The sequence below is a fragment of the Mastacembelus armatus genome, chromosome 11 (genome assembly GCF_900324485.2).
Source record: "Mastacembelus armatus chromosome 11, fMasArm1.2, whole genome shotgun sequence".
Classification (NCBI taxonomy): Eukaryota; Metazoa; Chordata; class Actinopteri; order Synbranchiformes; family Mastacembelidae; genus Mastacembelus; species Mastacembelus armatus.
In genome coordinates this window covers 20,660,763-20,685,208 of record NC_046643.1, presented here as the reverse complement: position 1 = coordinate 20,685,208, position 24,446 = coordinate 20,660,763, and the positions used below count along the sequence as shown (strand labels likewise).

Below are 24,446 nucleotides of genomic sequence, written 5' to 3'. Positions count from 1 at the left end.
ACCAGTACACTTCTCCTCCATTCCTCAGGCATCCTCTCACTCTCCAAGATCTTGTTAAGTAGCCCAGTCAAAAACTCTACTGCCACCTCTCCTAAACACTTCCATACCTCCACAGGTATGTCATCAGGACCAACTGCCTTTCCACTCTTCATCCTCTTAAAGGTGTAGTTGCTAAATATATTGTGAAAAACACCTGCCTTTACCTCTAAACTTTAGTTGGTGATAGGAATCATAGGAAAACACCCCTATAAGACAGGCAGGAAGTGGATATGCAGATGGTGCTGTGTATGAAGGGCATGGGCAAAGTGCTGCATGCTGCAAATTTCTTTGGCCTCATTGTCTCTTTCTTTCCTTTTCTTTGTCTGTAGTTGATACAATCCTGCTCTCACTGTGTTGTGAAGTAGAGACCGTGGTAAGACATGGTACCCTATACACTTTGCATACGAGTAGGATGTTGTTTGTTAGACACACTTGGTTAGAGGGTGTCGCCTTCCCTGTGTTTTGTATGCACCACCATTTTGGTAGACAAGTTGCCCAATCTTTTGTTTTAGGATCTCTTTTGTTTATTAGTGGTTTAGCCAAGTGGCAGGTAGATCTGTGTTTTGTTTTGTTACTTTCACTTATTTTGGCCCCACCCCATGGTCTCCCACTTTGCTCACTTTTGTTTCTCGTTGTGAGACTAAGTTGGAATGAACCCATTTTGTTTGCGAAAATATCAGCTGTTCTTGCTTTCTTCATGGGTTGTCGTGTAGGTGTGTTCTCTCCTTAACTATACATGTGGGAGCTGGATCGTAACACAGAGTAAAACCAGCATTAGGGTCCCAGTAAGTCAGGTCAGGACTTGTAACACTGGTATTTCCTCAGTTCCATAGTGACAGGACTCTAGGAGCCCTTGCTGGCTTCACAGATCACATTTCCATAGAGAGCCACTTTGCATCAGCAGCACCATGCTCCAGTGCTCTGGGACAGTTTATAGTCCTGAGAGTTGAACACTGGATGACTGACAGCTGTCCTTCATGACAACAGAAGCCACACAAATCCTCCTCATCAAAAACATGACTCTGATCTCCGTCCTCATCTGGACTCTCCTCTGCTGCTGCTTCACAGGTAAAGTCCAGAGAATCCAACTCCTCTCCTCTATGAACATCCGTCGCTGTGAAATGAAGCTGACAAAACCATGAGGCTGCTTTATGTTTTTGTCTGTGTGTCCTCAGAGTCCAGAGGCCAGGTCACAGTGACTCAGCCTGGAGCAGTGAGCTCTGCTCTGGGAGGCTCCGCCACCATCAGATGTAAGACCAGTCAGGATGTGTATAGTTCGAATCGTTTAGCCTGGTACCAACAGAGAGATGGAGAAACTCCTAAACTGCTCATTTACTATGCTAGCACTCGAGTATCAGGGACTCCAGATCGTTTTACAGGCAGTGGATCAAACTCTGACTTCACTCTGACCATCAGTGGAGTCCAGGCTGAAGATGCAGCAGTTTATTATTGTCAGAGTGAACACTACATCAACAGTCAGTGGGTGTTCACACAGTGAAAAATGGTCATACAAAAACCACCCTCAGTCAGACTGAACAGAAACTGAACTGACTGCTGCAGCTGGAAACTACTGCAGAGACTGATACAGTTCACTGAGGTCACACACATACACACACACACACACACACACACATACACACACACAAATAACATGAGACTTGGAGACCTCATCTCCTTTAATAGCACCATCCTCACCACTGGCACCCCTCAAGGCTGTGTTCTCAGTCCTCTCTTATACTCACTTTTCACATATGACTGCTCTCCCATTCATAACACAATTATTTATACACATTCGCAGATGACACAGACATCAGGTCCAGGCCCTCACATCCTGGTGTCAGAACAATGACTTGCGCCTCAAAACTAGCAAGACAAAAGGAGCTTGTCATTGACTTCAGGAACCACAAGGACACAACGCACGCCAGTCTGGTGATCAGTGCAGAAGCAGTAGAACAGGTGGAGAACGTCAAGTACCTTGGTGTTCATCTCTCCAAGGACATGATGCACACCAGGGAGCTGCTGAAAAAAGCCCAGCAGAGACTTGGCTTCCTGCGGACCCTTAGAAAAACACAGCTCCCACAGAAATTCCTCACTAACTTCTACCAGTGCAACACAAAAAGTGTCCTGAGCTTTGGAATCACGGTGTGGTTCTCCTGTTGCACCCCGGAGGAGCGGTGTGGGGGTTTTATACCTGGTCAAAGGGTCACATGAATATTCACTTAACCCATTTGATGTATGTAGTTTTGTCTGTTTTATTGGTTTAGTGTTTTAGGGTAAAGGGCTGTAAATAACTGCCAACAATTTGTTTCTTTGATGGTAAGAAGGCTGAAGATAGATACCTGAACAAACATGTGGGGTCTGTTCAAGATTAGTCCACCCCTTTCTTGTTAAACATATATAAACCTGAGTACTATAACACAGAGTCAGAGAATGCTTAGAGAAGTCTTCTCTCCATGCGGCATGAAATTAAACCTGAGATGATTCATCACACTTGTGTTTGTTCCTGAGAATTAGCAACTCTCAAACTTAAAGAAATTTAAACGACAGAGGAAAGAACTGCAACGGCTCACCAAGACTGCACAAAAGATCATCGGTGCCCCTGTTCCACCCCTGGAAAATGTTCATGCTGCCCGGCTGAAAAACAGAGCTGAGATCAAGTCTGACTGCACACACCCTTGACAATGTCTTCTTGACACCCTCCCCTCTGGCAGGCTCAGAGTCCTGAGGACACAGACAGAAAGACTGAAAAACAGCTTCTTCCCAAGGGCTGTGAAAACTCTGCTGGATACCTGAGCTAGACTTGCACCTTACACTGCATTTCACATTTAATGGACATTCCACCGTTTTTATTCATCGTCCTTTTAATTCCTTTTTAGTCACATCATCGCTGCTACTTATTGGAATTACACAATGCTGCTGGGTAAGAGACTATCATCAAAGAGAATTTTGTTGTACTGAAATGTGCCATGACAAAGAATTATCTATTCATCGATCACATGTAAAAATATGTTTATTCGAAATTAGTTTTTCACTTTTTGTGAGTGTTTGGCTGTCTCTTATATGCTGATGATATTTCACTTTATATTTCCAAATTCTACATTTCCTCAGATGTTCTGAAGATTTTTTTCTCAGAAAATGAAAATGGGTATAAACTTTTAAATAGATAAAATAAATTAAACACAAAATTATTACTCAGTTAAACAGTTAAAGTGCAAAGGATCCTTCATTTAGAATCTTATAATAAAACACTTAAAAACCTGAACCTACATCACCTCATCTGTGACTGTGGATCCTATCAATATTAAATCACATGAATTTCATATTCACAAAATCTGTATCAAGAGGACAGTAAGGTGATGGGGAATCAATACAAAACATTTCATTATATTTTATGACTTTTATACCTGTAAAAACTTGACAAGGTGAAGATTATCTCCACACATTTACACCCTAAAACTAATTTTAAATTTAGAGTGATCCAAGTCCCTGTTGAACTCAGTCAGAACATTTCCATAGAGAGCCACTTTGCATCAGCAGCACCATGCTCCAGTGCTCTGGGACAGTTTATAGTCCTGAGAGTTGAACACTGGATGACTGACAGCTGTCCTTCATGACAACAGAAGCCACAGAAATCCTCCTCATCAAAAACATGACTCTGATCTCCGTTGTTGTTTATTGTTGCTGTTCTTTTCTCTCTGCTCTATCCACTCACCCCAACCGGTCGAGGCAGATGGCCGCCCAAACTGAGCCCGGTTCTGCTGGAGGTTTTATCTTCCGTTAAAGGGAGTTTTTCCTATCCACTGTCGCCAAGTGCTTGCTCATAAGGGAATTGTTGGGTTTTTAGTTTCAGTTTTTGTAAAGTGCCTTGAGATGATTTGTATTGTGATTTGGCGCTATACAAATAAAAATGTATTGAATTGAAAATTGAATGTCAGGAACAAGATAAAGAATTTCAGAATGAGACAGTGTCAGAATAAAATCAGTAAAACCAGTAGCGGATTCCAGGAGGCAGGTCAGGACTATGAACACTGGTCTCTCCTCAGTTTGACAGGACTCTGGGAGCCCTCAGGGGCCTCACCCTTCATATTTCCATAGAGAGCCACTTTGCATCAGCAGCACCATGCTCCAGTGCTCTGGGACAGTTTATAGTCCTGAGAGTTGAACACTGGATGACTGACAGCTGTCCTTCATGACAACAGAAGCCACAGAAATCCTCCTCATCAAAAACATGACTCTGATCTCCGTCCTCATCTGGACTCTCCTCTGCTGCTGCTTCACAGGTAAAGTCCAGAGAATCCAACTCCTCTCCTCTATGAACATCCGTCGCTGTGAAATGAAGCCGACAAAACCATGAGGCTGCTTTATGTTTTTGTCTCTGTGTCCTCAGAGTCCAGAGGCCAGGTCACAGTGATTCAGCCTGGAGCAGTGAGCTCTGCTCTGGGAGGCTCCATCACCATCAGATGTAAGACCAGTCAGAATGTGTATAATTCAAACTATTTACACTGGTACCAACAGAGAGATGGAGAAACTCCTAAACTCCTCATTTATGAAGCTAGCACTCGAGTATCAGAGACTCCAGATCGTTTTACAGGCAGTGGATCATACTCTGACTTCACTCTGACCATCAGTGGAGTCCAGGCTGAAGATGCAGCAGTTTATTACTGTCAGAGTTTTCATGTTATCAACAGTCAATATGTGTTCACACAGTGAAAAATGGTCGTACAAAAACCTCCCTCAGTTAGACTGAACAGAAACTGAACTGACTGCTGCAGCTGGAAACTACTGCAGAGACTGATACAGTTCACCGAGGACACACACCAACTCATATTTCTATCCTAATTAGGACTCTTATAGGCATAATGAAAACCATCAACCCTCAAATAGGTGTCTGAAAAAGTGGTAGAAATACAAACATTTCAGACAGCCCCTGCTCACATGTGACGATATTTTTATCTGAAAGTAGTTGTTCACTCTTTGTGTGTCTCTATATGCTGATGATATTTGAGTTTATATTTCCAATTTTTAAGTTTCCGCAAACATTCTGAAGGTTTTTTTCACAAAAACCTATAATGGACAGAAACTTTTAAATACAAGCATATAAAAAAAATCTGTATTAAGAGGACAGTATGGTGATGGGGAATTAGTACAAAACATTTCATTATATTTTACAACTTTTATGCCTTTAAAAAACTTGACAACGTGAAGATTATCTCCACACCTTAAGTTATTTGTTGAATATTTATTAGATTTTTGATGTCTTGAATTCAAACTAAATGTTGCACATGCACCATCATTCATTCATTCAAAACAGATATTTAGGAAAAACATCCACCAAACAAATAAACACATTCCTAATCAATACTGTGATAAAGTGATTGATCCATTAATAATCAGCCTGATCAGAGTGATCCAAGTCCCTGTTGGACTCAGTCAGAACATTTCCATAGAGAGCCACTTTGCATCAGCAGCACCATGCTCCAGTGCTCTGGGACAGTTTATAGTCCTGAGAGTTGAACACTGGATGACTGACAGCTGTCCTTCCTGACAACAGAAGCCACAGAAATCCTCCTCATCAAAAACATGACTCTGATCTCCGTCCTCATCTGGACTCTCCTCTGCTGCTGCTTCACAGGTAAAGTCCAGAGAATCCAACTCCTCTCCTCTATGAACATCCGTCGCTGTGAAATGAAGCCGACAAAACCATGAGGCTGCTTTATGTTTTTGTCTCTGTGTCCTCAGGTTCCAGAGGCCAGGTCACAGTGACTCAGCCTGAAGCAGTGAGCTCTGCTCTGGGAGGCTCGGTCACCATCAGATGTAGGGTCAGTCGTGATGTTTATGTCTGGAACAACAAACATTATTTTGCCTGGTACCAACAGAGAGATCGAGAAAGTCCTAAACTGCTCATTTATGATGCTTACATTCAAATATCAGGGACTCCAGATCGTTTTACAGGCAGTGGATCAAACTCTGACTTCACTCTGACCATCAGTGGAGTCCAGGCTGAAGATGCAGCAATTTATTACTGTCATAGTGTCCATTCGGTAAATAGTAATGGGCCGTTAACACAGTGAAAAATGGTCGTACAAAAACCTCCCTCAGTCAAACTGAACAGAAACTGAACTGACTGCTGCAGCTGGAAACTACTGCAGAGACTGATACAGTTCACTGAGGACACACACACACACCAACTCATATTTCTATCCTTATTTGGACTCTCATAGAAATAATGAAAACCATAGACCCTAACCCTAAAACCAAGTCTTAACCCTCAAATAGGTGTCTGAAAAAGTGGTAGAAATAAGGTAGAAATACAAACCTACACAAACACATGATGATCACTGTGTCCAACAGTTTTTCTGCTAAACTTCAAACAGTCACCTCCGACCTCATCAACCGGACAAAGTCTCCAAAATTATTGCTATGTGTATACATGGACACATACACAGCTGTGTTTGTCCATACATACGTCAATGACATCACAGGCTCCACAGATTTATAAACATCTACACCAAGAATCTAGTGTGGTATTTCTTTAGGCATGTTACAGATTTCAAAGGCCCACATTAGCAGCCAGACAGAAGTAAAGTAAAGTGTGGACTGAGGGCAGGTTGGTGTCAGGAGCTGAGGTCCTGTGCTGAGGTGGGAGAGCTCAGGTGGGAGAGGACTATTATCTTGGAGCTGGTGTGTCTGATCCTGGAGTGTTTGTTGTTGTTGTATACAGTCAAAATGGTGAACACACAGGAGCACACTGTAACACTGTAATTGACCTGTGTGAAGGTAAAGTTTCCTCAAAAATAAAAATAGAGATCTTAAGATGATTATAAAGTGACGTAATTGTTCTTGTGATGTTGATCCTCCTGAGTTCGGATATCTGGATTAGAATGAATGGTTTATTTTGGAAAGCAAATATTTTGTTTTGACAGATCTTTTGTTCTGTCAGACAGCCCCTGTTCACATGTGAAGATATTTTTATCTGAAAGTACTTTTTCACTCTTTGTGTGTCTCTATATGCTGATGATATTTGAGTTTATATTTCCAATTTCTAAGTTTCCTCAAACATTCTGAAGATTTTTTTCTCAGAAACTTATTACGGACATCAACTTTGAAATACATGCTTGTAAAATAAATTAAACACAATGAAAAAATTATTCTTATCTGGGAAAAATGATTAAAGTGCTGATGAGAGCAATGAATGAATGTGTTGAAAAAAAGAAGTTAAAGTGCAAATGCTTCAAATTTATTTAAAAAAAACTCTAAAAGCCAAGACTACATCAGTTCATCTGTGACTGTAGATCCTAAAAATATAATTTCCCATAAATTTCATAAAATTACAAAATCTGTATCAAGAGGACAGTATGGTGATGGGGAATCAATACAAAACATTTCATTATATTTTATTACTTTTATACCTTTACAAAAACTTGACAAGGTGAAGACTATCTCCACACCTTTTCTCATTTGTTGAATATTTATTAGACTTTTTATGTCTTGAATTCAAACTGAATGTTGCACATGCACCATCATTCATTCATTCAAAATAGATATTTAGGAAAAACATCCACCAAACAAATCAACACATTCCTAATCAATAATGTGATAAAGTAATTGATCCATTAATAATCAGCTTGATCAGAGTGTCCCTGTTGGACTCAGTCAGAACATTTCCATAGAGAGCCACTTTGCATCAGCAGCACCATGCTCCAGTGCTCTGGGACAGTTTATAGTCCTGAGAGTTGAACACTGGATGACTGACAGCTGTCCTTCCTGACAACAGAAGCCACAGAAATCCTCCTCATCAAAAACATGACTCTGATCTCCGTCCTCATCTGGACTCTCCTCTGCTGCTGCTTCACAGGTAAAGTCCAGAGAATCCAAGTCCTCTCCTCTATGAACATCCGTCGCTGTGAAATGAAGCTGACAAAACCATGAGGCTGCTTTATGTTTTTGTCTGTGTGTCCTCAGAGTCCAGAGGCCAGGTCACAGTGACTCAGCCTGGAGCAGTGAGCTCTGCTCTGGGAGGCTCCATCACCATCAGATGTAAGACCAGTCAGGATGTTTATATTGGGAGTTACCACTATTTAGCCTGGTACCAACAGAGAGATGGAGAAACTCCTAAACTGCTCATTTACTGGTCTAGCACTCGAGAATCAGGGACTCCAGGTCGTTTTACAGGCAATGGCTTAAACTCTGACTTCACTCTGACCATCAGTGGAGTCCAGGCTGAAGATGCAGCAGTTTATTACTGTCAGAGTTTACACAACATCAACAGTCAGTGGGTGTTCACACAGTGAAAAATGGTCGTACAAAAACCTCCCTCAGTCAGACTGAACAGAAATTGAACTGACTGCTGCAGCTGGAAACTACTGCAGAGACTGAAACAGTTCACTGAGGACACACACACACACAGTTTTTCCATTCATGTCTATGAGTGTATTGTATCGCACTACTCTCTTCCTTCAGTCGTGGCTATGAATAATTAAAAACTCCTGCTGTCTACATAAACTACACATGCACTGCAACATAAATAACTGACACATTACTCAGACTTCACATTGTTGTTCTGACCAATAAAACAGAACAAACACATTAACGTCAGTGAACCAGCAAATGTCTTTTTGGAGGATTCTCAGGAAAAACTACCTGCCTGAAAAACTGCTGGTGTCCTTTTATCGCTGTGCAACTGAAAGCACACTGACCTACTGCATGTGTGTGTGGTTTGTCAGCTGCACAGTCACAGAGAAATAAAGTTCTCCAGAGAGTCTTGAATACGGCCCAGAAAAGTCCCGGCGGCCCCCGACCCTCTGTGGAACATCTAGACTGGTCCGGCAGCTTGAAAAGGGAGCAGAGTATCACGAGGAACATCTGGGACTAGGTAAACATCTGTTTGAGCTGCTGCCTTCAGCCAGAGGGTAGAGGACGTTTGAAGCAAGAACAAAAAGACTCAAAAATAGTTTTTATCTTGGAGCTATTGCTGCAATGAATAGTAACTGTTTTACTGGGGTAGGCCATGTTAATGTAGGTCTATACAATCACAGCCACACTGTGACTCATGGGACATGGGAATAATTCAATTGATCTTATCTAATAAACTGATCATATTCTATGATTCTGATCAAATCAATGATTCAGTCTTGGCAGATTTGATGACTTTGTAAATGAATTTCAACCTGAGAGTTTCCACCAATGACATCTAAACACTTGAATTTCTCTGAGTTGAATAAAACTATTGGGACAGAAACATTATTTTGTGTCACTATTACAAGAAAACAAGTCATTTGATGAAATAATGTTTATTTACTGTGATGATTCAAATTGTAACAAGCACAAAAACTTTATAGATAAAACATGAAACTAGAGAAGGAGGGAGGGAACCAGAGGGAGACAGAGCTGCAGAACAAAGACTGAGAACAGTTACAGAGTAAAACCAGAATCAGAGTAAAACCAGCAGCAGAGTCCCAGAGTCAGATCAGGACTATGAACACTGGTCTCTCCTCAGTGTCTCTGTGACCGGACTCTGGGAGCCCTGGGTGGCCTCACAGGTCACTGAGCCCACCTTCCCCCACTGGTCTGCAGGGAGCCTCAGGGTGCTGCTCCAGCTGTAGTGGCCGTCCTTTCCCAGCACCCCGGGGCTCCTGCTCTCCTCCCGGCTGCTGCTGCTGCTGCTGCTGCCGTCCACCTTCCAGGTCAGACTCCAATCTGAGGGGAAGCCCTTGTTGGCCAGGCACATGAGCGTGGCCTTCCCCTGCTGCAGCTCCTGGCTGGAGGGGCCCAGCACCGTCAGGTTGGGGACCACTCGACCCACTGGAGGAGGAGACAGAGACAATATGAAGACAGCTCATACACAGAGAAAACAAACTCCACCCTGTTGGTTCCAGCAGAGGAGGCTGCTGGTTCTGCTGGTCTTCCTCACGTCGGACAAAACCGGTCTTCGGAGTTTCGTTTCCTTATCTGAGCTCAGTAACCATGGCAACAGAGAGGCATCACTGCTGAACTGTGGCAACAGGCAGGTTTTGGTGCTAAAGATAAACAGCTTCAAGCAGGAAACTCTTTAGTTTCATGAACAAACTTCAACATCAGTGTTCAAGGATCCAAATGCTGCACTGAAGCCAGAGTGTGAGGCTTTTATTTGATCCTCCACATGTTTTAGTTCAAACCAAATCTCATAAGAGAAGGTCTCATTTACACAGGCATCACTGCTGGACCATGAGCACAGATTTCACTGCTCACAGAGTTTTTAATGCTGAAATGTTTCCCAGCTCTAATATTAATCGTACTAATACAGCAAGTAGTTCAATTAGCTCGGGTCAGGTTATGATGTTCATCAGATACTGGGAGGATTTGACCTGATATTAAACTGTTCAGTCCTGAATGAAGCTTCAGGAAAAACACATGCAATGATTTGAATTTCTCCAACTTATTGTGGCAGATTTGTTTGGCTGAAGTTTTATCATTATTACACACAAATCAATGAAGTCGATTTTCTTTCAGTCCAAGTTTGAAAACCAAACAGGACAAATTATAAACCAGAATATTGTCTTCAATAAATAAATGTTTCTTTGTAAAAACAACATATTAAAATGTACAAACTGTCCAAATGAAAATTTCAGAGAGCAACATCAGAGTTTCTTCATCAGACAGAATTGTATCAGTAACACAGTGACGTCTGTAACATTCTCTTCAACATTGCATTTTAATTATCAGCCAAAATATTAAAGGAAAGTCTGATTTTATTCAATAAAAATAGTCAAAACTTTTAATTTGAATGAATCTTGAAGTCAAATGTACTTACAGTTAACTTCCAGTCTGGTTCCTCCACCGAACGTGTACCACAGTGATACAAACTGATTGAGGCGTCGTACAAAAACCTCTCAGTGCAGAGACACGGCTCTCTGAGTCTGAAACAAACAGTCAACAAAAACAGTCTGTAAAACACAGCTGCTGTTATAAACATGAACTAAAACTGAGCTCCAGAAAACACCCAAATTAATTCATTTGTTGAATATTTAGTGGATTTTTAATGTCTTGAATTCAAACTAAATGTTGCACATGCACCATCATTCATTCATTCAAAACAGATATTTAGGAAAAACATCCACCAAACAAATCAACACATTCCTAATCAATAATGTGATAAAGTGATTGATCCATGAATAATCAGCCTGATCAGAGTGATCCAAGTCCCTGTTGGACTCAGTCAGAACATTTCCATAGAGAGCCACTTTGCATCAGCAGCACCATGCTCCAGTGCTCTGGGACAGTTTATAGTCCTGAGAGTTGAACACTGGATGACTGACAGCTGTCCTTCATGACAACAGAAGCCACAGAAATCCTCCTCATCAAAAACATGACTCTGATCTCCGTCCTCATCTGGACTCTCCTCTGCTGCTGCTTCACAGGTAAAGTCCAGAGAATCCAACTCCTCTCCTCTATGAACATCCGTCGCTGTGAAATGAAGCCGACAAAACCATGAGGCTGCTTTATGTTTTTGTCTGTGTGTCCTCAGAGTCCAGAGGCCAGGTCACAGTGACTCAGGCTGGAGCAGTAAGCTCTGCTCTGGGAGGCTCTGTCACCATCAGATGTAAGACCAGTGAGGGTGTTCATGTTTGGAGCAATTATCATCTCTTAGCCTGGTACCAACAGAGAGATGGAGAAACTCCTAAACTGCTCATTCACCAGGCTAGCAGTCGAGCATCAGGGACTCCAGATCGTTTTACAGGCAGTGGATCAAACTCTGACTTCACTCTGACCATCAGTGGAGTCCAGGCTGAAGATGCAGCAGTTTATTACTGTCAGAGTTATCACTACATCAATAGTCAGGATGTGTTCACACAGTGAAAAATGGTCGTACAAAAACCTCCCTCAGTCAGACTGAACAGAAACTGAACTGACTGCTGCAGCTGGAAACTACTGCAGAGCCTGATACAGTTCACTGAGGACACACACACACACAGTTCAAATCAACATTTAACAAAAATAGGTCCAATGATCCAAAATGATGTTGATGGAATTTAAACTCCTTTCTCCATGACAGCGTCTCACCATCCTTTCATTTCCCAGTATAATCCCATGGTTTTAAGGGATTGGCCAAAGAATCAAGATGAGCCAAACTGGGACAGTCAGTGAGAAAATGTCTGCTCATGACCTTTGCCCTCAGGCTCATACTGGATCCCAGCTGTTTCAAGTCCTCTTCCAAGTCCAGTCTAAAGTCATCAGCAGCAGAAACCTTGATGATCAAAGACCCAAACAGCCTCTGCACATACAGCTCATATCCCTACATCAACATATATAGAACTGCAGAGATTGAACCTGCCAAAGCAAATGGGATGACACACTCTCTCTGACTATTAACTCAGAAATCAAACAAGCTCAGTGAGACTAAAAGTTCTGTGTGCAGCTTTCAGTCCCATCACATGATCATCCTCAGCACATAGACTTTCCCAGTTGTCACTGAGCTGTGGATGTTCAAATTTCCATTCCTCTGAGCATTTTGGGACAAATGATCCACACTGGCTTCAGAGTCAAAGCATCATTTCACTTTGGCAAACTCATGTCTCAGCTTCACTTGGTGAAATCTCCACTTTGCAAACACACAAACATGTCACAGCTGTTTTCACATCAATCTACAAAGAAGTGGACGAGTTCACTGCCAGACTGTTTGATCCTGTACATGTGAATATGCAGCAGTGAGGAGGAAGCAGGCTGCCATGGTGAGGGCAGCTGCAGCTGACTGACTCTGTGTGTTTGCATATGTGTCCTGCCTCTGTGCTCCAGACGTTAAGAGGCCAGTGTTGATCAGTGGCCGTCCAGGCCTTTCAGAGCCACCCACACGCCGGCAGCACCATGATGATGATGATGATGATGTCTCTGACTCTACTGCTGGCCACCCTGGGGCTCCTGGTTCAGGGTGAGACTCTCTTCTGAAAACTTTGCTTCAGGATGCAGCCAGGTTCACCACAATGATGTTCTGCTCTGATGGAGAAACGCTGACACGAGCAGCACTGAGCTTCTTCCATCTATTGTCCATGTTAAAGAAATGATCCTCTTCTGTTTGGATGATGATCGTCTTTCTCCAAGCTGGACTGGTCTCAATAAGCCTTCTCCTCTTGTTCATGTTTTCCAGGTTCATCAGGACAAATCACCCTGACTCAGTCTCCTGGATCTCAGTCTGTTGTTCCAGGACAGACTGTCAACATCAGATGTCAAGCCAGTTCTAATATGGGCAGCTACCTCCACTGGTACTTTCAGAAACCCGAAGAAGCTACTAATCTTCTAATTTATGCAGCTACAACCCGTCAGTCTGGAGTTTCTGATCGTTTCAGTGGAAGTGGATCTGGGACTGACTTCACTCTGACCATCAGTACAGTTCAGGCTGAAGATGCAGGAGTTTATCACTGTGGACAGAGTGGGTACAGTTTCCCGTTCACACAGTGAAATAACGTCGTACAAAAACCTCCCTCAGCTGCAGAGGAACTGATCTGACTCCACAGCTGCATTAAACCTCAAACAACATCCAAATATGTGGTTTAGCATCAAAATATGTTTTGACATTAATTTTAATTATTTTATGACTTTTAATTCATCCAACAAATATAATTTAGTAACTAGTTAAAGCAGAGTTTAGATCAGGGCTTCTGTGTTACAGTGAATGTTTGCTCTTCACATCAGGAAAAACATATTTCCAAAGAACTGGTGGACACTACAATTAGCAAACTCTTTTACAAAATACTCATTTGTCCCCAAATTATACTGAAAAAAAAAAAAATTGAACAGAAAAACAATTCACAAACAGGTGAAATAACTGAGGCAGCATGGTGGATGAGTGGTTAGCACTGTTGCCTCACAGCAAAAAAATCATGGGTTCGCAACCTGACCTTTCTGTGTGGATTTTGCATGTTCTCCCCGTGCTTCCGTGGGTTTACTCCGGGTAGTCTGGTTACCTCCCGCAGTCCAAAAACATGCATGTTAAGTTGATCAGTGCATCTAAGTTGCCCGTAGGAGTGAGTGTGAGTGTGTGAGGTTGTCTGTCTTTGTGTGTCTCTATGTGGCCCTGTGACGGACTGGTGACCTGTCCAGGGTGGACCCCTGCCTTTCACCCAAAGAGAGCTGAGATAGGCTCCAGCAGATCCCTGTGAACCTGGTTGTCAGGAAAAAGCGGGTATAGAAACTGGATGGATGGATAAAGAAACTGACCCACTATAGACCATGTTGACATTCTTTTTTATTAATTTAATCATTCAAATATTTTATTTTTGTTTGTAACTTCTCATAAATATTGAAAAAGCAGATTTGTTGCAGTTTAAAGTTTGCATAGTAATTGCTTTATATACAACATTATTACTGAACTACAGATTCATATTGTTGTTGTTTTTTTGTTGTTTTTCTGTCCAACAGATTCAGATGTTCCTCCCTGTCCAACATCAGTGAAGGAAAAGTTTCCATAAAAGTAAAAACTAGAAATCGTCTCTAAATTGATGTAAATGTTTCAATGATGTTCACGTGTGACGAGTTTGAATATCTGGATTAGAATTAATGCCTGTATTTTGTAAAGACAAAGCATCACAGTGTCTGTTGTCAGATCTTTTGTTCCTTCAGACTGACACTGCTCAAATATAAAAATAGTTTCTTTTGAAAGTAGTTTTTCACTATTTGTGTGTCTCTACATGCTGATGATATTTGACTTTATGTTTCCAATTTCTACATTTCCTCAGACACTGAATATTTGTTTCCTCGGAAAATTAAGGAGGACATAAACTTTTAATCGCAACAAAGTAAATTAAACTTAACTATTACTCTCATCTGGGCTAAAAAATAAACTATTGCTGAGAGCAATGAATGAATGTGATGAATAAATAAAAGGTTAAAGTGCAAATAGTTCAAATGATACCTCATAAAAACAGTCTGTAAAACACAGCTGCTGATATAAACATGAACTAAAACTGAGCTCCAGAAAACACCCAAATGCCCAATTGAGTTGATGATCAGATCTTTATTAGTCTGGAAACTTTGACACAATCAATGTTAAACAAAACTAGCAAACATATCTGGAAGTAAGAAAAAACATAGAAAGAGATTTTCAGAGTGAGACAGTTTCAGAGTAATACCACTATCAGAGTCCCAGTGAGTCAGGTCAGGACTGGGAGCACTGGTCTCTCCTCAGTGTCTCTGTGACCGGACTCTGGGAGCCCTGAGTGGCCTCACAGGTCACAGAGCCCACCTTCCCCCACTGGTCTGCAGGGAGCCTCAGGGTGCTGCTCCAGCTGTAGCGGCCGTCCTTCCCCAGCACCCCGGGGCTCCTGCTCTCCTCCCGGCTGCTGCTGCTGCTGCTGCCGTCCACCTTCCAGGTCAGACTCCAGTCTGAGGGGAAGCCCTTGTTGGCCAGGCACATGAGCGTGGCCTTCCCCTGCTGCAGCTCCTGGCTGGAGGGGCCCAGCACCGTCAGGGTGGGACGGGCATCACCTAGGAGACACCGATCGGCTTAGAGCACAGGTACCACACAGCTGTCAATCAAACAGCACACACCTGGACACCTTTCCTGTGTCAGAGTGGATTTTCTCCTTTAAGGACTTTGTGTCAGATGGTTTTTCTGCTCCACCAGTCACTGACTCACACATTGTTTCACTTCCCTTTAACAAACCTCTCATGCACATCAGCACAGAGACAGTCAGCTCACAGTTTGACCTGAAATATGTCAAACTACAGACGATACAAAACTGGATCATCAAAAACATCCAAAATATTTACATTCAAATATTTAGTGAAAGAAACAAACACAGAAAATGACCTGAATGAACTTCATGTTGATTTCAGTCATTGTTTAACAAACTGTTCACATGATAAAATAACATGTGACACAAAATCTTTATCTTCACTGTTTGTTTTGACATAAACTAAGTGAAATGAAGTCACTGTAATAATAGTCACTATGGTGAAAAAATGAAAATCATTTTCAGCTATTTTAAAGTAGAATTAAAGTTTCAGTGTTTTTAGACTTGAAGTGGTTTAAATTTGAGCAACTTGAATCAAACTGCTCTGAGTTCACCTTCATGAAGGAGGTGGAATAAAACCATAAATACTAAACAAATTACAAATATAAATGAAAGTTTGATCAGACAGAAACATTAAAAACAGCATCTAAAATGTCACTTTACAATATTATATTTAGTATTTGTGCAGAAACTTACTTCCAAACTCCAGTCTGGTTCCTCCACCGAACGTGTACCACAGTGATACAAACTGATTGAGGCGTCGTACAAAAACCTCTCAGTGCAGAGACACGGCTCTCTGAGTCTGAAACAAACAGTCAACAAAAACAGCCTGTTAAACACAGCTGCTGTTATAAACATGAACTAAAACTGAGCTCCAGAAAACTCCCAAATTAATTCATTTGTTGAATATTTATTGGATTTTTAATGTCTTGAATTCAAACTAAATGTTGCACATGCACCACCATTCATTCATTCAGAACTGATATTTAAGAAAAACATCCACCAAACAAATCAACACATTCCTAATCAATAATGTGATAAAGTGATTGATCCATGAATAATCAGCCTGATCAGAGTGATCCAAGTCCCTGTTGGACTCAGTCATAACATTTCCATAGAGAGCCACTTTGCATCAGCAGCACTATGCTCCAGTGCTCTGGGACAGTTTATAGTCCTGAGAGTTGAACACTGGATGACTGACAGCTGTCCTTCATGACAACAGAAGCCACAGAAATCCTCCTCACCAAAAACATGACTCTGATCGCCGTCCTCATCTGGACTCTCCTCTGCTGCTGCTTCACAGGTAAAGTCCAGAGAATCCAACTCCTCTCCTCTATGAACATCCGTCGCTGTGAAATGAAGCCGACAAAACCATGAGGCTGCTTTATGTTTTTGTCTCTGTGTCCTCAGAGTCCAGAGGCCAGGTCACAGTGACTCAGCCTGGAGCAGTGAGCTCTGCTCTGGGAGGCTCGGTCACCATCAGATGTAAGACCAGTCCGAATGTTAATTTTTGGAACAACAAACATCTCTTAGCCTGGTACCAACAGAGAGATGGAGAAAGTCCTAAACTGCTCATTCATGATGCTAGCAGTCGAGCATCAGGGACTCCAGATCGTTTTACAGGCAGTGGATCAAACTCTGACTTCACTCTGACCATCAGTGGAGTCCAGGCTGAAGATGCAGCAGTTTATTACTGTCAGAGTGAACACTGGTTAAACAATCAGGCTGTGTTCACACAGTGAAAAACAGTCATACAAAAACCTCCCTCAGTCAGACTGAACAGAAACTGAACTGACTGCTGCAGCTGGAAACTACTGCAGAGACTGATACAGTTCACTGAGGACACACACACACTAACTCATTTTTCTATCCCTATTAGGACTCTCATAAGCATAAAGGAAACCATAGACCCTAACCCTAGAACCAAGTCTTAACCCTCAAATAGGTGTCTGAAAAAGTGGTAGAAATAAGGTAGAAATACAAACCTACACAAACACTATGATCACTTTGTCTCCAACAGTTTCTCTCCTGAACTTCAAACAGACACCTCCCACCACCTCAACAACTAGACAAAGTCCCCAAAAGTATTGTTATATGTATACATGGACACATACACAGCTGTGTTTGTCCATACATACATCAGTGAGATCACATACTCCACAGATTTATACACATCATGAAGTGTGGACTGAGGGCAGGTTTTTGTTAGGAACTGAGGCCCTGTGCTGAGGTGGGAGAGCTCAGGTGGGGGAGAACTATTATCTTGGAGCTGGTTTGTCTGATCCTGGAGTCAACAAAAACAGCCTGTTAAACACAGCTGCTGTTATAAACATGAACTAAAACTGAGCTCCAGAAAACACCCAAATTAATTCATTTGTTGAAAATTTAGTAGATTTTTAATGTCTTGAATTCAAACTAAATGTTGCACATGCACCATCATTCATTCATTCAGAACTGATATTTAAGAAAAACATCCACAAAACAAATCAACACATTCCTAATCAATAATGTGATAAAGTGATTGATCCATGAATAATCAGCCTGATCAGAGTGATCCAAGTCCCTGGTGGACTCAGTCATAACATTTCCATAGAGAGCCACTTTGCATCAGCAGCACCATGCTCCAGTGCTCTGGGACAGTTTATAGTCCTGAGAGTTGAACACTGGATGACTGACAGCTGTCCTTCATGACAACAGAAGCCACAGAAATCCTCCTCACCAAAAACATGACTCTGATCTCCGTCCTCATCTGCACTCTCCTCTGCTGCTGCTTCACAGGTAAAGTCCAGAGAATCCAACTCCTCTCCTCTATGAACATCCGTTGCTGTGAAATGAAGCCGACAAAACCATGAGGCTGCTTTATGTATTTGTCTCTGTGTCCTCAGAGTCCAGAGGCCAGGTCACAGTGACTCAGCCTGGAGCAGTGAGCTCTGCTCTGGGAGGAGACGTCACCATCAGATGTAAGACCAGTCAGAATGTTCATGTTGGGAGGTATTTACACTGGTACCAACAGAGAGATGGAGAAACTCCTAAACTGCTCATTCACCATGCTAGCACTCGAGTATCAGGGACTCCAGATCGTTTTACAGGCAGTGGATCAAACTCTGACTTCACTCTGACCATCAGTGGAGTCCAGGCTGAAGATGCAGCAGTTTATTACTGTCAGAGTTTTCACTACATCAACAGTCAGGATGTGTTCACACAGTGAAAAACGGTCGTACAAAAACCTCCCTCAGTCAGACTGAACAGAAACTGAACTGACTGCTGCAGCTGGAAACTACTGCAGAGACTGATACAGTTCACTGGGGACACACACACACACACACACACACACACACACACACAATTCAAATCAACATTTAACAAAAACATGTCCAATGATCCAAAATGATGTTGATGGAATTTAAACTCCTTTTGTTAGAATAAGGGCATTGTAAATCGCTGACTGTGTTATGAGAATTGTCATTTTGCAGACAGATTTATGTAAAGGGTGCAACCAGGCATGTCACAGTTAAGGATGTTCCCTGTTTTTCTGTGCAAATCACCAAGACATGTAAATATATGGATGTGAACTCTGTAGGAACTTTGAAGATAGCCTATGTTTCAACTCTCCCCTATTGTGTAAAGTGAGACAGTGCCTGGAAATCATGTAACCACATCATGATATAAATTAAAGTGTGCTGGGTTAGACTCGCGCTGCAGCCGGGGATAGCATCGAGTGTGCATCTCCTAACAGTCACGAGCTCAACCTAGAACAAAGAAAAGAAAGTCTCTGTGTAGATGTTTGATTAGAACCAACATTTATTGGTGTTTCCGCCCGGTTTCCAATACAGCATCAACGGTGAAGAGGAAGACGAGGACGCTGGAAAACTGTGCACAGTCGGTCCCAAAAAAAAAATCCACCCTCGTGAATTCGACGGGAGGTCGGTGTCTACTCGCCTGAAATGATCCTCTTCACTTCTGCTGCTTGACGGAAGCCGGACAAGAGACGTTTCTGCAGAAATAGGTGAGCTGCGTTGACTTCTATGTCAGGGACATAGCAGTGTCAGGGACACTAGAAAGCAGCTGTAGAGCTCGTCAGGGACGAAACCTATGTCAGGGACATAGTACTGTCAGGGACACTTGAAAAGTAAAAGCGCTATTCGTCAGGGACGAAAAGAAAGTATCAGGGATACTGAAACACGTGTGAGTGAATGAGAATGTGTGAGTGAATGAGAGCGTGTGACTGATGGTGGTTGACGGACTATTGTCGGCTGAATAGAGCAGTGTCACTACCTATTAAAACTGTGTATTTTGTTGGGCACAAGTAAAAATTGAAAAGTTGAGTGTGGTGGACGGCTGTATCCGCAGGTAATTAGTACCTGTAGAAGCTTGATACAGTGGACGACCCCGCGCTGTTGTGACTGATCGTTTGCTTGTGCCGAAGTTGCAACTATGGGAAAGGGAAACAGTAAACCCCAATTAATGGGGGATCCTAAATTTATGAACACTTATTCTCCTGGATCAGCGAGATATTTAGGAGAATGGAAGAAAAAGTATGAGTTTCCTGGAAAATTGGAAACCTGCGCATGCGATAAATTGGTAACTCTTAAAAGCAGAAATGGCCATAGCAGAACCTAAGAAAATTGATAAATTTAAATTGCAGCTCATTGAGGCAGTAAAATGGCAAGAGCAAGCTGAGAAGAGAAGGCAGAAGAGAAGAGATAAAAAGTCCCTCATAGCAGCCCTCCAAGAGGACCCAGCTGATTTTGTAGGGCGCCCACAAGCGTTAATTCAACAAGAAAAAGCAGTGGCTGCGGCTGCTGCGGCTGCCGCACCTGTGACAGGGGCAGCGAAGGCAGCCGCGATCCCGCCTCCTACGGCTGGACCTGCCCTAACCAGTCCTAGCCACACTAGATCAGGAAATCTGTATGGTCCTTTAGTTGATGAGGTCCAAGGACTGGCAGAGGCTATGTCAAAATTAAGTCCGTTTAGGGACCTCCAGGGCGATGGGTCAAGGATGGGGCCCCGTCCTGATCCGCCGCCCTGGCCACCATTGATCGACCCAGCCAGCATCTTTCCAGCCATAGAGGTGCCTAACCCCCATTTTGGAGTAGGGAATGATAACAGGCCCCTTCTCCTGGTAAGGAGACCATGGTCTTGTAAGGAGCTGGAGGATGCAGTAAAAGGGCTAGGGGACCCCCTCGCTAATGTTCGTCAATGGATTGTAAATCTGCAACAACTTAGACAAACTTACAATTTGGACGGGCAGGAAATTGACTCAGTGTGCAGGAAAGCTTTAGGACACAGATATGGAGGAGTGAGGGGAGGATATACAGGGCGGACTCCAGCGGGGGAGGTTTTGCCCCCTGGAGACCCAGCCTTAGACAACCAAGTTACATTGTTGACAGATAGAGTAAAAAATGCATTTGTTAAACCTCCTGATTACCAAGCTATTGCCCAATGTAAACAGAAAGAAGGTGAGGATGTGCAGGACTATAGAGGACGGTTAGAGGAAGTGTTCAAGGCAAACAGTGGTTTGGACCCCTCTGACACTGTCGCTTCCCCCTATCAGCAACAACTGAAACAGGCCTTGCTGAGTGGGTTTCTTCCGTCCATCACCCACCACATCCGAAAGCTAAATATTAATACACCCACAGATGGAGTGACTCAAATAATGAATTATGCACAGCATGCCCAAGACCTACAGAAACATAAATCAGAACAACAATCAAAAGCTGCAGTGTTTGCACTACTGGATGTCATGGGTGACAGGGGAGGAGGAGGTCCTTCACAGTACAACAGGAGAGGATTCAGAGGAAGAGGCAGAGGTAGAGGGAGCTCAGGAAGAGGCTTTGGAAATAGGAAATGGAAGGATGATGTATGCTATAATTGCGGTAGACCAGGACACTTTGCCCGTGATTGTGATGAGCAGAACCAGAGTTCTGGGAGAGATGAAGGCAGATGACCAGAAGAGTATGGGAGACCGGGACCCTTTAACCCCCAAGCATGACTAGGCCCCTCTGTAGACGAAATGTTGGACCTTGAAGAAATTGTAGACACTTATTATAATTCAGAAGGGAATAAGGTAATGCCCATTAGAATGCTAAAAATTAACGGAGTGAAAATAAAGTTTTTGTGTGACACAGGAGCAGACAGAACAGTCTTGAGGGATAGAATTCCTGGAGTGACAAGAGGTGATAAAAATATTTTTGTAAAGTCAGCAAATGGACAGGTCACCCCTTGCAGTTTCTTCCAAAGTTTTGTGATTGAGGATGACGCATCTGGCTTTCAGGAAAAGGTAATGGCAGTTTTGTGTCCTAACTGTCCTGTGAACTTATTGGGCAGAGATTTGTTGAGTAAGTTAAAAATATCCCTAGTGCCTACTACCAACGGGATGACAGGCATAGGCCCGGGGGAGGAGATCCCCTCTTATGTAGTGCTGAAACAAGGGGCACCACATTACTGGTGGTCCCTAGATCTGCCCATGCCTGACCCTGGACGCACAGGAGAGCAGCTCCTGCGCCTGCTGCCTGATCCTCAACCACCACACTCAGAAAGCCTCTCCCCAGGGCAGATGCATGTCACCCTCTATTATAAGCACACCCCAGGTCCAGATTTTGACTATGTACAGAAGTTCGAGAAGTTAGGGCCACAGAGAATAACGCTTAAGACCCTTTGTACTGATAGGAAAGGAAAGGCATTCTGCTCTGTTAGTCTTCCTCCAGAAGCTAAGCGCCTCTTGAAGGGATGGTCACCTAATCCTCATTTGTCAGTGTCTAAGACGAATGACATGCATTGGGAGGAGTTAAAGCAGTTTTTGAATAAAGCTGAGAGTATTTGTGATTGGCATGAAGAAGAAGGAGGCTGGTTTAGTAATAGTGTGGGAAGCTGTTTTTACAAAAACTTAAATTGGGTTGTAACGGCCACTCCCTGTGCCCACATGGGGGAGGATGACCGAGAATGAGTGTTACTTCTGGAGGAGTTAGATCCGTGTTTGGCTGAGGTGCCTGACAGTTTCTGGTCTCGAAGCAAAACTGATGTAGGCCTAATGACCACAGCTCCAGAAGTTATTATTAAGGCCAAATCCGATTATAGACCTAGGATAAACCAGACGCCCTTCAGGGAATCAGGCCTTTGGTACAAGAGATGCTTGATGCAGGGATCCTGGAGAGGGCACCAGAGGCTCAGTGTAACACCCCTATATTTTCAGTGAAAAAGGCTGATGGGAGGAGTTGGAGGATGATCCAAGACTTAAGGGAAGTAAATAAAGCAGTTGAAAGTAGGGCCCCGTGTGTCCCAGATCCTCACACTTTGCTGAACCATGTAAAACCTGAGATGAAGTGGTTCACGGTTGTGGATCTCAGTAATGCTTTTTTCTCTATCCCAGTACATCCAGACTCACAGGGATGGTTTGGGTTCACCTTTGAGGGAAAGAAACTCACCTACACCAGGTTGCCACAGGGTTATGTTGATAGCCCTACTATATTTGCATCAGAATTGGAAAATTGCTTATCTACATTCCATGTGCCCTCACATAGCCAAATTTTGACCTATGTGGACGATATCTTAATTACATCAGACACTCAGCAGCACAATAAAGACACGGCGATAGCACTGTTCAAACATTTGGAAAGAACAGGCAACAAAGCATCTCCAGAAAAGCTACAGTGGGCTGCTGCTGAGGTTGTGTTTCTGGGGCATAAACTGACACCTGAAGGCAGAGCCTTAACTGAGTGTAGGAAAACAGCTATTCAGCAGGCATGTAAACCTGTCACCAAGCAACAAATGATGCAATTTTTGGGTTTGTGTAACTACTGTCGACAGTGGATTCCGGATTACGCTCAAGTAACACAACCGCTGTTAGACTTGATTTATGAAACACCGATGGCCATGAAGCAGGAAATACAATGGACTTCGGAAGGAGAACAGGCTTTCTGTGAGTTGAAAGAGCAGTTAGTGACCACACCTGTCTTGAGTCTTCCAGATTATAGTAAACCCTTTGTTCAAACTGTAGATTGTAAAGGGAAGTTCATGACCTCGGTGCTAACTCAGTTGTCAGGAGGAAAGCAGAAGCCAGTAGCCTATTATTCTAAGAGGCTAGATCCTGTGGCTTGTGCTTTGCCTGCCTGTGTCAGAGCTGTGTGTGCAGCTGCAATGGCAGTACAAGCCTCAGCAGAAGTAGTACTTTTTCATCCACTTACACTGCTGGTCCTACATTCAGTTGACTTACTTCGGACAGAAACTAAAATGTCATTTTTGTCACCAGCCAGACATCTGTCAGTCATGGCGCTCCTAATGTCCCAGCCACATTTGACTATAAAAAGATGCTCTACACTCAATCCATCTACATTATTACCCACAGCTGAAGAAGGCACACCACACTGTTGTATTACAAACACTGAGGAGACATGTAAACCCCGTAGTGATTTGAAGGATGTAGCCTTAGCTGAAGGGGAAGTGTGGTTTGTAGATGGTTCTTGTTTTAAAAATGATAAAGGAGAAAATATGTGTGGGTTCGCAGTAGTGTCACTACAGGATGTCTGTGCGGCAGGGCAACTTCCTTCACATTTCTCAGCACAGGCTGCAGAAATAATAGCCTTAACGCAAGCATGCAGGCTAGCACAGGGGAAGAGTGTTACAATTTACACAGACAGCCAGTATGCTTTTTCAACTCTTCATTTCTTTGCTGCACAATGGGCTCGCAGAGGAATGAAGACAGCTGGAGGACAGTCAGTTAGACATGCCCCACTCTTAAAAGAGTTATTACAAGCTGTCATGTTACCAAAACGACTTGCTGTCTGTAAATGTGCCGCCCATACGAAGGCATTAGATCCAGTGTCCGAAGGAAATAATAGGGCAGATGCTATAGCAAAAGCAGCAGCGCAGGGACAGTTTGGAAAATGTAATCTGTACCTCATGGAAGAAGTGAAACAGCCTATA

General features: G+C 43.0%; 3 gene segments (V, D, J or C); 1 reads left to right on the top strand and 2 right to left on the bottom strand.

Moving 5' to 3' along the window:
* Nucleotides 1-9,313: 9,313 nt before the first annotated feature.
* On the bottom strand, nt 9,314-10,889 carry LOC113126316 (Ig kappa-b4 chain C region-like; the record flags this gene model as incomplete). The annotated part of the segment is given in 2 exon segments: nt 9,314-9,840; nt 10,829-10,889. Coding segments are annotated over 2 exon segments (390 nt in total), but the record flags the coding sequence as incomplete, so codon positions are not given.
* A 2,002-nt stretch (nt 10,890-12,891) lies between these two features.
* On the top strand, nt 12,892-13,772 carry LOC113126912 (Ig kappa chain V-V region MOPC 21-like). The segment is given in 2 exon segments: nt 12,892-12,943; nt 13,160-13,772. Coding segments are annotated over 2 exon segments (363 nt in total).
* A 1,233-nt stretch (nt 13,773-15,005) lies between these two features.
* LOC113126315 (Ig kappa-b4 chain C region-like) lies at nt 15,006-16,281 on the bottom strand (the record flags this gene model as incomplete). The annotated part of the segment is given in 2 exon segments: nt 15,006-15,495; nt 16,221-16,281. Coding segments are annotated over 2 exon segments (390 nt in total), but the record flags the coding sequence as incomplete, so codon positions are not given.
* Nucleotides 16,282-24,446: the final 8,165 nt, after the last annotated feature.